We start from the raw sequence: 17,464 nt of genomic DNA on the forward strand, positions 1-17,464 counted from the left end.
GAAAGCTTATGCTCAAATAAATTTGTTAGTCTCTAAGGTGCCACAAGTACTCCTCGTTCTTTTTACAGTGTGCATGCAGACATTCAGGCAGTGCAGACTCACTCAGTGCGCACACACACCTATGCATGCACATAGAGCAAACACACACACACATACTCACCTGGTTGTACATACATGTCATGGGGTTCAAACCCCACTCGTGGTGTCTCCTGCTGGCCATCCTGAGCATTAGCTCTGGCCAGGCACCGGGCCCTCCTCTGCATCTCTCCCGTCACCCTCTTGCCCTGCGGACCTCACTCCAGAACTGCAGCCTCCTCTTCGTGACTTGGCCCTCTGGCTGGGTCACCATAGATGTTCCCTCTTGGGGGTATCAAAGTCCCTCTTGACAAATGGGCTCTGGCAGTCTGCTTGCTCACTGCCCTGCCAGTGCTACTTTGCCAGAGACTGGTAGGGAGACCCAGGCCCACCCTCTACTCCAAGTCTTGGCTCAGGGGCCCTCTCATCAGCTGCCAAGGTTTGACCTGCCCCACACCTCGCTGCTTTTCCCAGAGCCTTGTCCTATGTTCCTGGCTTCCCCCATCTCTGGTTTCACCAGCCTCCCAACTCCCTCCTCCCAGGGTGTGATTGTGGGCTGTCCTTTATAGTCCCAAACATACCTCCCTTCACCCAGGGAGTGACTTCAGACTTCTTCCCTGTAGCCCCCTCTATTGCCAGCTTCCTGGCTTATATAGGCTGCCCCAGTTCCTGTTGTGCAGAGCTTGTCTCCTTCTCCAAGTGCAGCCTGGGCAGTTAATTGGCACACACACTTACACACTGAGCATACATGCTCATACACTGAGCGTGCACACACTCACACTTATGCACACACAGTGCACACACACCCATGCTTACATGTGCCTGCACGCGCACACAAGCTCGCACACACAAGCTCACACACACTATATAAGCATGGCATTGCAGTCCTGGGGTGGGAGGTTGCTTTACTCTCCATAGCTGCACCCAGCATCTGCCTCTGTCTGCTAGAAGAGAATCACTAGTCTCCCAACCCATCCAAAACCATCCAGCTGTGTGATCACCAATACAGGCAAAGCAGCCTGTTCATATGAATGATGGTCAGGATCAGAGTGCTCAGCAGCGTGCCCTTCATGCCAGGGCCGCCCTGGGGGGCATCCCACCATGTACTGCAAGAAGCCCCAGAATGCATAGAGCCTCATGGTGGAACATTGCACCATGGGATAGCTGCCCAGAATGCTGCTCAGCAATGATTGCCAAGGGAAGTATCTTAAACTGGCATAAACAATGCGGAGTGGATGCAGTGCTTTAGGATCCTTCTCCCTCATCACTTATAGTGGAAAAACATGCTCTGAAAACACTTTCTCATGCAGCCCAAGTTGCTTCTCTCCCCAGCTGCTGGCCACTAGCAGCACTGCAGGACGCTGCTGCCTGTATTCTCCTTCCTGTGCTTTCAAACCCTTTGCTATTTTCCCTGGAGGCTGAGGATGGCATTACTGCCCCATTTATGTGGCTTCGGGGCTAGGAACCAGCCGCACAGGCAGAAGCTCACAAACCTGAGGGTGCCGTTTTCAGCTGAGTATCCTGATGACTCATTTGATGCGATAGAGGGACGTATGGCTCCTAGGGTCCCATTTGGATCTGGTTATTATTAGTCATTCTGTTCAGAGTAGCAGATAAGTGCTTTATAAAACCCAGAACAAGCCCAGGGCCCTCACCCTGCAAATAATCACAGTGTAACTTAGACACACGTGGCACACAAAGCAACAGTTCAGTGTCTGATCCCAACTCCCTGAGCTGAACTTCAGGGTGTTTGCAGCTCAAACACTCATTTTATAAGGGGATCGAACCAAACTCTGGATCTGAACTGCCCAGAGCTTTGTGGTGCTTTAAGACTAGATCCAGAGTTGTGGCTTGCGCCCAGGACTGGTTTGAAGAAAGTTTTACCTTAATCAGAGAGAAGGTGAAAGAGAGGTGTTTGCTGGGTGAAGTGTAGCCAAAGGAAGGCTTTGAACAGGAGAAGTTGTGCTCTAGTAGATTGACCAGATAGCAAGTATGAAAAATTGGGACGGGGGGCTGGGTAATAGAAGCCCATACCAAAAAAAGCCCCAAATATCAGGACTGTCCCTATAAAATTGGACATCTGGTCACCCTATGTGCTAGTCACATGGTGAGTGGGACACTGTTATTGACAAAAAGGTGTAGCCAGTTGTTGTTTGACTCCACTCGCGGCTCGTTCTCAGAAATGTTCAAGAGCCCAAATAACCAAACGTAGCCACAATTATTGTTTAAAGAGAAAGCTGGACAATATGAAAAGGAGATACACGTTCTCTCCTTCTGGGAAGCAATGCTTAGCTCACAGCATGGTCACCTTGCACAGAAGGTGTACTTCAAAGACACGCGTTTCTGCCAGCCATATTTACAAGATGATTTTACAAGTTACAAAACTCTACCTATCACTAAAATCCAGCCCACCAGTTCGTTACAGTGCTGTAACTGCTTGTTTTTTTCTGTACCTTTTTTACCATAGGTTTCTCTATGTTCAGGCCATTCCCAGCCTGTGCGAGGCCTCCCCAATTATGTATCTTGGCTTTGACAGGCTTCCTGTTTTCTACGGCCAAAATATTGTGGGATACTTGGCGTAGGTGAACGGAATAGTGGGGAGAGCCTGATACATTCAGCTGACAATCTCAGCACTTTTTATCTATCTATAATGCATTTTATGATGTTAATTCCATGCACATAACACCCATTCATGTGGCATATGCAACCCCTAATGTGTATGTATTGGCCAACATGGGTCACTGCAATAACATACATGTTAATGTACAGCCAGCACATTCAGGACCTGATCTTGAGGGGTGCTGAGCACCAACAACTCCAGGGAAATTAATGGGAGCTGTGGGAGTTCATCTCCGCAGGATCAGGCCTGTAGGGCTCTGGATCAACCTTTGGAGGAGCAAACAGTGCATCCAACATGTGGATTGGGAGCCGTGATTGCACCAGGGTAAGTGACAAGTGGAAATATGTTTGTTGGCCTTCACTTACAGTAATTCCTACCAAGGTTCATCCCTACCAAGCATTTCAGCACCTGAATCCCTCCTACCCTATTCAGATCCGCTCCTGGGCCCTTATACTCTGCTTCTGAACCCCCCTTACCTCCCAAACTACTGCAGCAGGATCTCACCTGCATCAGGAACTCAGGGTTTGGCCCCTTAGTAAGTCCCCTTTGTCCCTCAGTTTACCCACCCGTAAGATTACTGAGCCTCCCCCCAAAGTCCTAGCTTGGGGTTTCCTCCCGCAAATCCCCCATTGCTGTCAATGAGATTTTTGCCCAAGTAAGGAGTGAGTAAATGCTATTGAGGTTTGGGCCTATGCTCAGGATACATGTAGAGCTGAATGCTGAGAGTCACAGGGTGACTAGCCCCTTTAAGAGAGAGTCGCAGCATGGCTCTGACTTCTCAGCTGCCTCCCAATTTGGCTTAAGGAAAGGCACCTGGGCCACACGAAAAGGGAGGCAGGAAAAGGGCACGAGAGTTGCCTGAGGAAGAAGGGAGAGACCCAGAGAGAAACAGCAGCAGTAGTAGTAGTAGCAGCAGCAGAGCAGAGCTGGACTGCACCGCACCAGGGAGCTGTTAGCAAGAGCACAAGGTGGAGATAGTTGTTGGCAAGGAATGGTCAGAGCTGCTGAGATACAGGCGAGCTGGTGCAGAGGCCCCAAGGAGCCAGGAGAACCAGTCTGGGGTGAGGAAGCAGAGACCAGAACAAGAGGGTTGATGCTGGAGGGTGGATCCCGGGAGCAGGGATAAAAGTCACGGGCAGGGGGGCCTGTGGAATGGAACACTGTGGGGAGATGCCTTGTGGTGGAGGGCTGTGAGACGCTGAGCCCAGGGCCCGTGGGGTGGCCCTGGTGGGATGTTCCCCGAGCAGGGAAGGACTCACAAGCGAGGAGGCCTATGGAGTGGATTGGAACACTGTGGGGGCCCTTCTCATGGGAGACGTGACTTGGGGTTCCCAGAGAAGTGCTGTGGCAGAGAAGCGAATCTGGGAGCTCATGGGTAGATGGCCTGGAGGGCAGACCCTTGAACAAAGGCAAAAAGGCTGGGAGCAGGCAGGAGATGGCCTGTTGGGAGAATGAGTGGGGATGAAGTTCCTGGAGAGGGATGGGAAACTTCTGTGATCTGTGGCACTTTAGGGTGCGGGGAAGAATGTTTTTATCATGAGGGCTCTGCAGATTATTTCACATGCTCGTGAATAAATTATCCCCAAAGATGGGGCTTTGAATGGACTCCGGGAAAGACTGTTCCCTTTTCCTATGGAAACTGAGGCAGGCGTATTGGTTATGCCACGGCCTGCTCCAGGGAGGGTGCTTTAGGTGGGGACTACCCTGTTACAGTGAGGTCCCTATCGCTGGCCTCCATAAGTGGCATTCTTAATAATACAAATACCCAGGCTCTTGAGTAGCTGCTACCTCACTGCCAGAGCTCGGGCCTCTGACCTCTGCTAGGCCCACACCTTGCGTGGCCTCCTGGCATATGATCTTTGTCAAGCCTGAGTTAACAGTAAGGTAGTGCTGCAGGAAGAGCATTACTGGCAACTCACTTCACCCTGGAGCTCAGATTCGCTCTTGATAGAGTCATATCAACAGTAAATTCTACTGCTGAACACCGCCAGGAGCACGCTGGGCCCAGAAATCTTTTCATCTTGGGCTAATGCACACTGTCAAATGCACTGATTGTTGCCTTAATTTCACTAGCAATGCTCTTCTTCTCCTGAGCAGGCTGATTCCACTTGCAGAGATAGATGCTTCTCTCCCCTCGCTCTCCCTTCCCCGCAGTCTCTACTCGGGGAACTGCAATTGACCTGTTTGATCTTGCGTTTTAAACCAGGGAGCTATTATTCTGGAGCCATGGTACAAGCCAAGAGCCAGGTTGTGATCTCGCTTGCACCAGTGTAAATCTCCAAGGTTGTGCAAATCCCACAGAAGTGTGATCCGAATCAGAGCCTCGGCACGTGAAAAGAGAAGACATAGAATATATGGGAGCATGGATAGCAGCACACAGACGTTGATTTAGCTACATTAAACCCAAAGACAGGGGCCAGATTCCAAGATCAGACTCCCAGGACATGTTAGAAACAGATAATTTCAAAGAGTTGGGATGAGATTGTCCCAGCGTGGGGTGGGATGGGGGATGTGCAGCTACAAGAAGCCCATTTTTCACTGGTCATAACATAACAGCCCTAACACACTACACTAATGTAACCCTTCTGCCCGTCTGAGTTGGCAGCAACAAGGGCCAGGTTCAGTATCTAGGGGTTCCGTTTCAATAACACAATGCAAAACTGGCTCGAACTCCCATCCAGTGACCTGGGACAATTACATACCACCCCTCGGGCGCCTCTAGGAGGAGGAAAACAATGCGGCATTATGTTGGGGAAACACCACAAACAGGATTCATAACACAAACCATGAGCAAAAGACCCACCCCCAAGCTAGTCTGGCAATGTCCTTTTCCCCTCAGGGGCTTAAGTCCAGCCACCCAAAAGATCACCCCAAAGTCCCAAAAGTCCAACACCCCAAGAGTCTCTTGAGTCCAGCAACCCAAAAATCCCCCCAAAAGTCCAACAACCCAAAAGTCTCTGTCCTTGGTCAGTGCAGCCCCAGAGTTCAGAAGTTTATCTGCAGACTTCTACATCCCCGCCCCCCCGAGAGAGTAGGAAAGAAAGAAATGTAGAAGCAAAGGGAAGGGATGAATGGATTGGAAAATATCAAGGGGTTCAGAAAAGTGACGCAGAGCAGAGTAGATGAAAAAGGGGCCCCGGGACTGAGAAGTGAATGAATGATTTGGGGTTGTGTCTGAGTTTCTCTTGGTTACCACCCACATGGACTGGGAGCTGAAAGCATCTCCGATAAGTCTCCCATGCTACAGCTTTGTAATGATGCTGGAGTGTAGTGGAGGCAACAGGCAAATCCTGGAAAGGGAAGGCAAGACCTCCTCAGGGACTATTTGAAACCAGATGCCTTTGAATCAGAAAAAGGCACGATCCAGCTCAGTATTTCAGCTAACAGTTCAACCCCCCTGAGGGTCAGATGATTTTTATAACTGGATCGAGTGATTATTTGGTGCTTGTTTATAAAAACTCATTCTGGTGCTGAGACTTTCTGCAGTTGTAAATGCTTTGAAATGTGCCCATCCCTAGTGTCTGTAAGACCTTAACTCACCTGTTACTTGCTATCTCATGGCACAGGGGCGCTCCTGTACTCGACACTAGTCAGTGGTTAGCTGCATGACTAAGCCTCAGCAGGGCTGGCGCTACCATTTAGGCAGCCTAGGCAATCGCCTAGGGCGCCAGAATAAATGGTGGGCGCCGTTTTGCCAGAGGGGGCAGCAGGCAGCTCCAGTGGAGCTGCCGCAGTCGTGCCTGCGGAGGGTTGGCTGCTCACGCGGCTCCGGTGAACCATCCACAGGCACGACTGCGGCAGCTCCACTGGAGCCGCGGAGCACCAGACCCTCCACAGGCACCACTGCAGCAGCTCCACCGGAGCCGCGGGACCAGCGCGCGGGGCAGCGAAATTGCCGTCTGCCTAGGGCGCTAAAACCCCTAGCGCCGGTCCTGAGCCTCAGTCATCACGTCTGCACTGTAGGAGTAGCCACACACTGCTCATTAAACTCCCAAAGTCCTCTCCCACTTGCATGGGTTCTATGTAAAAACTAGGGCCCCGATCCTGCAAACACTTATGCGTGCAAATAAGTTTAAGCATCTGAGCAATCAGACAGCATGCAGTGGAGCGCCTCATGTGTTGAAAGGTACTCACGTGTTAGTATCTGCAGGCTCAGGGCTTAGGATGGATCCTTTGAGGCTGGTCAATACCTCAGTTGGCCCAAAGCCCTGGATAGGAATCTGGAGGCAGTGACCCAGGTACATAGATACAGCCCTTGTGTCTCACTGTCCACACACCCACGTGCCCTACCTCCACGCTGATTTTAATAATTGTTTCCGAGTGGTGTAAATGAGGCCACAGGGCTTGTTTTATAACCAGTTCATGTGCTGTTGTTGCAAGGCAGGCATGGATCACACACGCAATGCAGCCCCTCCCCAGCCCACCAGCCTGGGGCTCACACAGTGAGCTGTTTGCTAACATGGAATTCCACCTTAAAAACCAAAAAAGAATAACACGTGAGGGGCTTTCCTTTCACTGTGGTGGTTTGATCGATTTTCTGACATTATCCAAAGACTAGGCTCGCCACCCTTCTAAAAGCTTCTCTTGAAATAAAGATTCATTTAATTCCCTCTGTTTCAGCTGAGACTTGAGTTTAAAGCACTTTCATTACTAGAGCTAAACCAATACTGATTTCAACTCAAGCTGATTTCAGTTGATTGGATCCCACACACCTCCTTCTCCAGTGCTCCTGCCAGATTGATCTGAATTCCAGGGCCTCAGCACAATGGTTACCAATGCCTAGAACAGAGAGTGAAGGGCCCGACTTGCAACATTACACAACATTATACCAGTATAAGCTAAGGTGGGCATCCTGCTCAATGGTATCAGAGGCCTTTATTCACTTTAGCTGATGTCACTTGGGAAGAAGTGTAAACTAAGCTGAAAAAAAAAAAGCCAATCTTATACCAGAATAAGGTGTCCACACGGGGGCTATTCTGGTACAGCTAGATTGGTTTAACTTCAGTGTAACTAGTAAAACGTTTCCGTGTACACAAGCCTGCAGGCTGTTGCTCTGAAGGGATCATCGTCTGAGGCCAGTGAAGTCTGAATGGAAAGTGTGAATGATAAATAACTTGTTAATCCTTGGCAATGTTTCACAGCTGATGGGCAGCCAAGTCCCTGTGTTCTCTTTGTTGTCACACGTCTGCCTTGCCTGGAGTGTCCCCTGATCCCTTTGGTCAGCCTGTACCTTGGCAATTACGGTCCCTGCTCCCACCTCCCCCCCTTGTCTCTTTCACTCACCAAGTCCCGTACTGACACTTCCCCTGGTGTCTCCTATCCATTTCCAGCCTCAGCCTTGTAGCCAATTATTTCATTTAATAGAGGAGTTGTTGTGGTTAAGTATAATTAAGTCAGGTGTGATGGGGAGGTTTACATAGGATAGTATTATGGGACTATAACACCAAGTATATCAATAAGTACTGCAAGGCCTGGAGGGTGAAGCCTGTGAGATTTCAGTTTAGCCATGTTAGGTCTTAGGCCTATGGATGGTTGACATAAGTGATCCAGAAATAACTGTGGATCAGTAAAGTTACAAGATTCCTGTAAAGAATGTGCCCAGGGGTGATGTTCAGGAAAATATGCCATAATGTCTAGACTGCAAGACATGAATGTAACATCATGGGAACTTTTGCAGGAACCTCAGGTTACCATGGGGATGCGTTTACCTAGATGCATAATGGAAATAAGGTAGGGTTGCCAAGCCTCCAGGATTGGCCTGGAGTCTCCAAGAATTAAAATTAATTTTTAATTAAAGATTATGTCATGTGATGAAATCTCCAAGAATACATCCAACCAAAATTGGCAACCCTAGAATAAGGGGAACTAAGAGGGGCACCCCAACTTTTATGGGGTGCAGAAGTACAGATAAGGAAAAGGGGATTGGAACTCTTGTACATATGCATAAGGTGGTGGGCTTGGTTAGAACCCAGGATAAAAGGGTTTCCTGCCCTGGTATGGATAAGATGGGAAGGCCCCATCAAGAGACCCCCCCCACCAAAGGATGGCCAACTGTTGAGAGAACCGTGAAGCTCTCTGATATTGCTGGCTATGTGAGTATGAACACACAGCTGGGTATTGCTCAGTGTTGTTTGTGATTATGACACTGATTATCTGTGGAGTGGAACTTGCAATAAAGACACAATAGCGCATGCTATGTGCAGTGTGCTGAGCGGATCTGTAGTAAGGTATAACTAGTAAGCTGTGATGCTCTGTTCCTTCGGGAACAATGGGCTGGGTAATTCTGTGGATAGGGGGCTGCGACACTACAGGGGACACGTGGAGGACACAGGGACTAATGTGTGCCTGTTGCTGACCTGTACAGAGACAGCAGGGCCCACTGCAGCAAAGGGAGAATGTTTGTGTTGCTAGTAACTAGTGGTGTCATGGAACTGAGCCCAGGCAGGTACAGACAAGGCTCCCTCATGCTAAGGGCAGGTGGTAGCGAGGTGCTTCACAAACATGGGTACCTCTGGTCAGCAACACAGAGACCTGCTCCTCCCACAATCCCTCCCACCATCCCAGGAGGCTCTCTCTGTTCCCCCTAACCCCTCACACCAGCATGGGGCACTAACTCCCCCAAACATCTCCCCAAACTGGGAGACCCTTTCCTCCCCCAGCCCCTCAAACCTGCCCCTGCACCTATTCCCCTCTCTCAATCTGTCACACCAACCCGGGGCACCCGCTCTCCTTCCGAAGCCTCATGCCACACTGGGAGAGCTGCTCCATTCCCTCCATATCAGCCTGAGGGAATTTTTACCTAGAGAAAATGACCTGTCCCTTAGTGAAGTGGAATATTCCTTGGGAGCTCTTGTGAAAACACTGTAGCCAGTCCCTGGGTACAGGGGGATGTTCAGGGAATCAGATGGAGGGGGATACGTAACAGTCAGACCAGTCTCTGCCCAGCCTGCTTATTAGTGCCTTTCTGGGGTTGGGTTCTCTGGGATGTTCTTTCCCCATGCAGAACACCCCACTCTCTCAGTACCAAAGGGGATGCATAGCCGTTACACGGGAGGAACAATCATCTCCCCCCACCGCCCGCCCCAGGAGAGCTGGGCAAATAACTAGTCTCTTTAGTCATCTACCAATTCCAAAAAAATCAATTTCCAAATTTTTCCACAAATCAAGAAGTTAAAAAAAATTCACTTGATGTCAAACTAAGCATTTTGTCTGACCCAAAATGAAACATTTAACTTTGGTTTGGGCTTCTTTTTTTTAACATTTAAAAAAAAAAAATGGAAGGAAACTTCTCATGGAAACAGCATGTTTCAAATCAAAAGAAATGCTTTGGTCAGAAAATGTTGAAATGTTTGGAGTTTTGGGGGATTTTTGGGAATCCAGGAAAAATTTGTGAAATATCTTGGTCAAAAATCAAATCTACTAGAATTCTTTGAGGGGCTCAACAAGCATGTGACTGGGACTTTTCATCTTGGAAAAGAGGCAACTAAGGGGGGATATGATAGAGGTCTATAAAATCATGAGTGATATAGAGAAAGTAAATAAGGAAGTGTTATTTACTCCTTCACATAATACAAGAACAAGGGGCCACCAAATGAAATTAATAGGTAGCAGGTTTAAACAAACACAAGAAAGTTTTTTTTCACACAATGCACTGTCGACCTCTGGAACTCCTTGCCAGAGGGTGTTGTGAAGACCAATACTATACCAGGGTTCAAAGAGGAGCTAGATAGATTCATGGAAGATAGGCCCATCAATGGCTATTAGCCAGGATTGGCAGGAATGGTGTCCCTAGCCTCTGTTTGCCAGAGCATGGATCACTTGATGATAACCTGTCTGTTCATTCCCTTTGGGGCACCTGCCACTGGCCACTGTCAGAGGACAGGATATGGGCTTGATGGACCTTTGGTCTGACCCAATATGGTTGTTCTTATGTTATATTTTTCAGCAACAAAGTGTAAGTGGAGAAATTCCCCCAGCTCTATGTCAGGGCATTCTGGGGTGGTTTTTAATGTAACGTGAGGAACAAACCCCATGAAAATGATGTGGCCCTTAGGATACATTATCTTTATAACACGAACAGTCTCGGGTTGTGCGGGAGCTCAGAGCCAGGAGGATGGAGAGCACTGAAGTGCCGTCTGCAGCATCCATGGGAGATCCTTTCCTTTCCTGTCTCAGCTGGCCAAGCCTTCCCTTGGCAGAACAGGGGTAGTTGGTGTTTCCCTTATACGTCCTTGACCACAACTATCATTGATCGGCTTTGGGTGTCCTTCTTTTTCACCTCCGCCCAGATGTCGGAGAGGTCCTGGATGAACTGCTGGATCTGGGGTGGAGAAGAGAGATGGCAGGGCTGAAGGTTTAGGACTGCTTGGAATGGCTTTTGCAGCATGAATGGCAGTGTTTGGCTGCTCTGAAAGGCACATTTCCCATGGCTTTAAATTGGGCTGCAGAGAAGGAGGACTGGACATTTGCATCCCCAGCTCAGAGCAGGTGGGATGGCTCTTTGGGGGCCAGTCCTTGAGGGCAGGGAGCCAGCTAATGAAAGCGTGGAGCAATGGCCCAGATACACAAGAGATTTGTAGCCAGTTCAGTCACTCGCCGTCCCAATTCATCCAGCCTTGTGCCTCCACAAATAGACTCTCCCTCCCCTGCACCGACCCCTCTCTGGGGCGAGAGGGGCAAGGGTCAACACAGACTCCATACTCATTTATTGCTGGTGTTCCCCCCCTTCTGCTTTGCCATTGGCATCCCAGCTGTGTCCTAGAGAATCCCCACCAGGATGGGGTGAGGTGCCTGATACATTATTGTCTCCTAGCCCTCTCCTGTGCAGAGCACAGGCCCCTCCTGCAGCCGGGGCAGGTGCTGCTCTCCTTCCCTGAGCCCGGGGTGAGAGGTGGGTGTCAGCCTGGCTGTACCATGTCCAGCTGCTTGTGGGTGTCCTCCACAGGCACGCTCAAGGTCTCCTTCAGTTGCTTGCTCACACTCTGGAAAAGGTTCAGGGTGGCCATCTTGATGGTGCCCAGCATGAGGGTTTTCTTGGCAGCTGTGTTCTGGATGTGGGCCCAGCGAGACTCCTGCGGCGAGAGGAGAGGACAGCAGAAAGCATGGACATACGCTGCTCAGCAGAGAGGCTGGCAAAGCACTGGAGATGCCAATTTGATAGCGGCCCATCTGCCACCCTCGCCCTGGACACTACACAGCATCAGTCTGTCCTTTCACTTCCATTCACATCTGGAAAAGTCTTGGCTCGGCTCAGGATCATGAGCCATAGCCAGTGATCATCATTAAGGGAATTCAGCAGGGTAGTGGCAAGTTCCCAGAATGCACCTGCACAAGCAGGTCAGAGTTCACAGGAGCTGGTTTGGGGAGCTAAGTCTAGTGAGCATGGTGCAGAGGGAAGATGTATGGACTGTCCAGAAGCACTGGAAAGGGCTGGGGAAACCTGAAAAATTATCCTGCTAAAGAGGCAGCAGATTGTAATGTCGCTGGGAAAGAAAAACAATCCACAGCAGCAGCAGCAGCCAGTGTGCCTTCATCAGGGACTGTTCAGGGACGTAATGGTAAAAATCTAACAGCACTAGAAATGGGGAAGGAACTTGAACCAAACAATAAGACAGGATGCGTCACATTTGGAAGGTTTTCGTCACTTCTGTTTGTGATTTTAAACAAAAGCTTGGATTGCAGAGCACAATTCTGCGGCCCCTTCTAAAACAGGGAATTATGCATCTATTTACGCAGGCGTGTCATCCCATCATACTGGGAGGACCATGACAATTAACTGTAGGTGTCTGAAGGGTATAAATAGAAAAGAGGGAGCAGACAGGGTGAATCAAGGGGTATAATTTGGAGTCATGGATTACAACTGGTCAAAGAAAAGACTGAACACATGCAAAACCATGTCCATGCTGAGGTTTCTGCACCCTCGGATTCTCATCCAAGGGACTGGTGAAAGTCCCAAGACTTGAGGCCTTTACAGCTACATCAGACAAAGCCATGGAGGCCTTACTGTGGGGAACAATCCAGCCCTGGTCCTGGAGGGATAGATTGGATATAACCAAATAGGTCTCTCATATCCCAGCAGTCTGGTCTCAATTAGAAAAAATACCCCCATGTCATGCCATTGCTTTACTGACTAAGCAACATGTGCCTAACATGACGCGTGGGCGAAGTCTCACTGGCCCACGATTCAGTACTCCGATGAATCAGAGCCTTACGCTGGGTTACGCCTCTCTTAAATCAGTCTATCTTAGGTCACCATGCAGAACCAACGCAGGCAAGACTAAAATCATGGCAAGGGCAGCAGCATTTGAGGTTTGCCCTGGTGTAGACGGGCTGATTTGAAATCGACCTAGAGGAACTTTCCTGCTATGCACAGAGCAAACGTCTATGATTCTGTGACCCACCAGCACCCTGAAATCCAGGGTCTGTCCTTGCCCAATGCAGTCACAGATGAACCCTGGGGTGACCCATTGGGTCAGGGGTGAGGCATCCACCCAGCAAACAGGGTGGCAGTATCCTGCTGCCCTGCCAGCCTCCTGTCCCACCACTGCCCAGCAAGCTGGGGGAGTTCCTCTGCCTGTGTCGGGGGGAGGAAGAGGGCTGCCTCGGGGAACATTATGGGAACCCCCCCTTACCCAGACGATGACATCGCTGCGGGCGTGGTCGAAGCGCATCTGCAGGCGCGCCAGCTCGTTGTTGTGCTGCAGGATCTCGTCGTCCTTCTCCTCCGTGTAGTGCGACAGGCGCACCTTCGCCTGCTCAATCATCTCCAGCCCCTCCTGTGCCGACTGCATGAGATCCTGGTGCATGCCCACCAGCGTCTTGTACCGGCCAATGACTTCCCGTATCTCCTCAAACTTCAGCACAGCACACTTGGTATTACTGCCCCATAGCCCAGCACGGCGCATGGGAGCCTATCACACTGCCACTTGGTGGCACCAAGGCCCAGCCCAGGCAAGGAAGGAAGGACATCCCATCCCCTCTAACTGGGGAGAATAGCACATCTGCCCCAGAGTATCCTTATCACACCAGTGCATCTCCTGTGTCCTAGCTTCGTTATCACCCCATCCCAGGAAAACATCACACCTGCCCCGGCCTGAGTATCCCACGCATACATGAGAGGGCCCTGCTCAACCTAGCCTTACCCTCTGTCCCCTTGGCCAGGCCCCTGGGGTCCCACCTCCAGTTTGCTAAAACCTTCAGCCCCTTCCCCAGGTCCCTCCCACACAGCCCTGCTCCCTACTCCAGGTCCTTTCTAGTATGAGGGAAACCCATCTCAGCTCCTCTATGCTCTCTGCACTAACCCAGCTGCAGGGAACCCTGGGCCCTGCCTCATCTCCCCATGAGACTTTTGACCCTGCCTATGGTCCCATCTCAGCTCCCCATCTCAGCATGTGGGAGCCCCTAGCATCCAGGCTCACCTCTGACATCTCGACCACCTTCTCCAGGTACTTGTTGAAGATGGAGTACTGCTGCAGCTTGTTGAAGAGCCGCTGATGCTCCTGTTTTAGGACTGCCATGTCCAGCTTGGCCTTTGCCAGCTCCTTCACCCTCTGTTTCCTCAGCTCTTTCTCCTTGTTGGCTTTCTTCAGGGCTCGAATTCGCTTTTGGTCATTTTCCTAGCAATTCCCCCGCCACCACCCCAGAAACGAAACCCGAGACAAGAGATGTGTGAGGTTAGCAATGCAACCGCATCAAAAGGAGATGCCTTCTATCCAGCCCCACACCCCTCCAACATCAGCAGTACTTGGAAGAGGAGAGAGACTACGGCGGGGTGGAGAAGAGGAGGGGAGAAGAAGCCTGGATGAGCCATGATCACGCCAATGGACAGCAATGGAGCTAGACAGTCACCAGCAGCGGGGATGGGGTCCCATAGCTTCCACAGCCATTGGCACCTGGTCCTAAGGAGGGCTGCAGAGAACATCCTGCTACCAGCACTGAGGGAAGATGTTGGCTGAGGCTTTGGGATGGATGCCACTTAAGCTGGGCATGACAAAGCTGGTCTTGAAGGCTCGTGGCAACATAGAGCAACCCACCCTTAGGCAGCCCCTCCCGAGACCGTCTCTGGCTGTGATACAGAGTGGAGGGGGGAGAGGCCCTGCTGGATAAAGTCATGGCTACTGCCTTGAAACATCAGTTCCTCTTCTATGCAGAGAAGAGAGTCAAGAAGTCATGGATGTGTGAGATGTATCATGGAGGAGCCCTCTACACATAATGGGAAAAGCCGGCTGCATTACAGCTTAGGGGTACGTGCGGGCGTGTCATGGAGAAGCCCTCTACCCATAATGGGAACAGGCAGCTGTGTTATAGCTCTGGGGTGTGGGAGGGTGTACCACAGAGGAGACGACGCGTTCACATGTAATGGAAACAGGCAGCTATGTTACAGCTCAGGGGTGTGTGTGGGTGTACCACAGAGGAGCCCCTCATATGGAATGGGAACAAGTGGTTGTGTTACAGCTCAGGGGCATGTTATGTGAGTGCCACAGGACTGGCTGTACCTGTATGAACTGCTCAAATTTCTTTATATAAGCCTTCAGCTGAATCTCCTTGGCCCTGAGCTCCTCCCATCGGTTATTCAGGGCTTCCATCCTCGTCCGGAAAGCCTACAGGGATCGTGGAGAAAGGCCAAAGGTGACCCAGCTACTCTGATCCAGTGAGCCCCCCTTCCAATGCCAATAGTTGGTGCTCCCCCACCCTGACCCTCCAAAGCAGGGCCAGAGGGACAGATTTTGTGCTGTGCCTCTCAGGAGGTGCCTGAGGAGACTGGACCCAGCAGGAGATGGAGGGCACAGAACAGGGTGTGCATGGCTCTGAAGAAGCCCAGCTGGTAGCTGGTGCTGTGCATCATAACAGTCATGGCAAGGGTCCCTCACGAATGCCTCTCTCACCTCCTTCTGAGCCTCCATAGCCCTGTGCACCAGTGTGGCCTCTTTCTTCTTCTCCAGCAGCCGAATGGACGGCGATGGGGATTGTTCCTCCGGCGCTGGGAATTTCCTGCCACAAAGATACAAAAGCATTCCCCGCCTGTAACTGAGCCTGGGGGCTCAGTGCTGCCTGCCCATCGCAAGGGAGACGGCCTCGCCATTCACTCAGCCTGTGCCTTGGAGGCTCTGAGTTACTTGGGCAGGGCTGGGGTGACATGGCAGAGCACCACGTGTGGATGAGGCCCAGGGCCCCATGAGCATGGAGACTGAATTCTACTCATGCCAGGAGGGGAAGGGAAAGGTGGAGGATAGGCAAGGGAAGGTGGGAGAGGGAGACATGGTGGAGACACAAGAAGGCAGGAGGGATATTGTGGAAGGGCTGGAAGTGGGGGGGAAGGAGAGAAGGAGGTGAGTGTACGGGGCAGAGGAGGGTGGAATTGTGGAAGGCCATAGAAGTGTCGGGGAGGGAGAGCAGGAGGATGGGAGGGGAGCGTGTTACTCACATCAGCAGCTTCAAGAGCTTCTGCCCATACTGCATGCGGAAATACTCTGAGAGGTCCTCTTCCTCCATGGCGGCCATTGTGTCTGCTCCCCTGGCGAGCCCTGCTCTGGCCCCACCTATACAGCCTCTCCCTGGGGCCCAGCTCAGCTGCCGTATGTGGGAGTTAGCGGGCTGGAGTGGGATGCACCCACAGTCCCTGAGCGCCTTCCTCCTGCTCTTCCCAAGGCCCTCTCTTGCCCTCCCTCCTTGTCGGAGCCCCCAGCAGACAGAGGCTTGGTGGCTAGCTCTACCTACCGTTGGAATCCATGGAACCCCAGCAGCCAGGGTTGGACAATGCCAGGTGGTTACTTAGCAACCTTAATGCCTCTGTCCCTTAAGGGGAAATTTGTTCCCATCTGGCTGGGCTGCAGGGAGCCACCCCCCGAGTCCTCCACTCCACTGCTGCATCCTCCCCTTTTCTTCCATGTCCCCTTAAGGAAGGGAGAAATCGGATGAGCCTCACAGGAGGTCTGTGTCAGCAGGGCTGAAAGCCCGGTGCATAGCCTGTGCTCCTCCTACTGGTCCCCATGCACCGCGTCGCTAAGCCTTGAGCTGGCAGTGGCCATGACATGAGAAAGTGGAGGAAGAGGGAAAGCTGTCAAGGGTTTAGCCATAACATACATGGTGGCTTTGTAAAGATGGAGCATTATTGCTGCCAGGGTTTGTGGGATGGCAGGGGGTTCCCTCACCCTGCACAGGTGACATTTCTCCAGGGTCACCACTCTCCGTGCCCTTTGCAACCATTGCAGTATTCCCAGCAGGAAAGGCAGCTCCTGCATGTAGGCAGATGTGTCTAGGAGGAGGTGAGCATCAGATCGGTGTAAAATTAGATGTGGGTATGTGTATGTTAGTCACAGTTACAAGCAGTAGCAGCGCAGTCTTTTAGCTCTGGAGGTTCCTAATTCAATCTGTGTTGGCCAACATGGGGGCAATCACACACACAGTAGATCTAAGATATTTACTCAGAACAAAACACAGAGAAGCCCTGTGAAGATTCATGCTGTGATAAATAATAATATCCCAGTGACATCTGAGCCATGCAAATGGAGCATTCCCCTCCCTGACCAGAGACCTGGCTGGCTTTCATCCCCAGTTTTGTACCTTCTGAGACAGACCCTTTTGTTTTCTGATTGTCTGAGCTTTACCCTGCCAGACTGGAGACGTGCCTGGCAGAGCACAGATCAGATCCCTCGCTTAGGAGAATTTCTCCCCACTTTACTATCCAGATTCACAATCTGAGGGGCCTGCTGAAGCCACAGCTGCTTCAGGATGCTCCGAGAGTGGCACTGCCCAAAGCTGCTGCTTATC

The 17,464-nt window shown here is 51.1% G+C and overlaps 1 protein-coding gene across 1 annotated transcript; it reads right to left on the reverse strand.

The window, feature by feature from the left end:
- Positions 1-10,916: 10,916 nt before the first annotated feature.
- CCDC42 (coiled-coil domain containing 42) lies at positions 10,917-16,195 on the reverse strand. Its single transcript, XM_030534816.1, has 7 exons — positions 16,119-16,195; positions 15,580-15,685; positions 15,190-15,294; positions 14,113-14,310; positions 13,327-13,548; positions 11,608-11,766; positions 10,917-11,015 (listed from the first exon to the last, which is right to left on the reverse strand). Exons 1-7 carry the CDS (start codon positions 16,193-16,195, stop codon positions 10,917-10,919), a joined length of 966 nt encoding a protein of 321 aa, XP_030390676.1.
- Positions 16,196-17,464: the final 1,269 nt, after the last annotated feature.

This window comes from Gopherus evgoodei, chromosome 15 (assembly GCF_007399415.2).
Source record: "Gopherus evgoodei ecotype Sinaloan lineage chromosome 15, rGopEvg1_v1.p, whole genome shotgun sequence".
Taxonomy (NCBI): domain Eukaryota; kingdom Metazoa; phylum Chordata; order Testudines; family Testudinidae; genus Gopherus; species Gopherus evgoodei.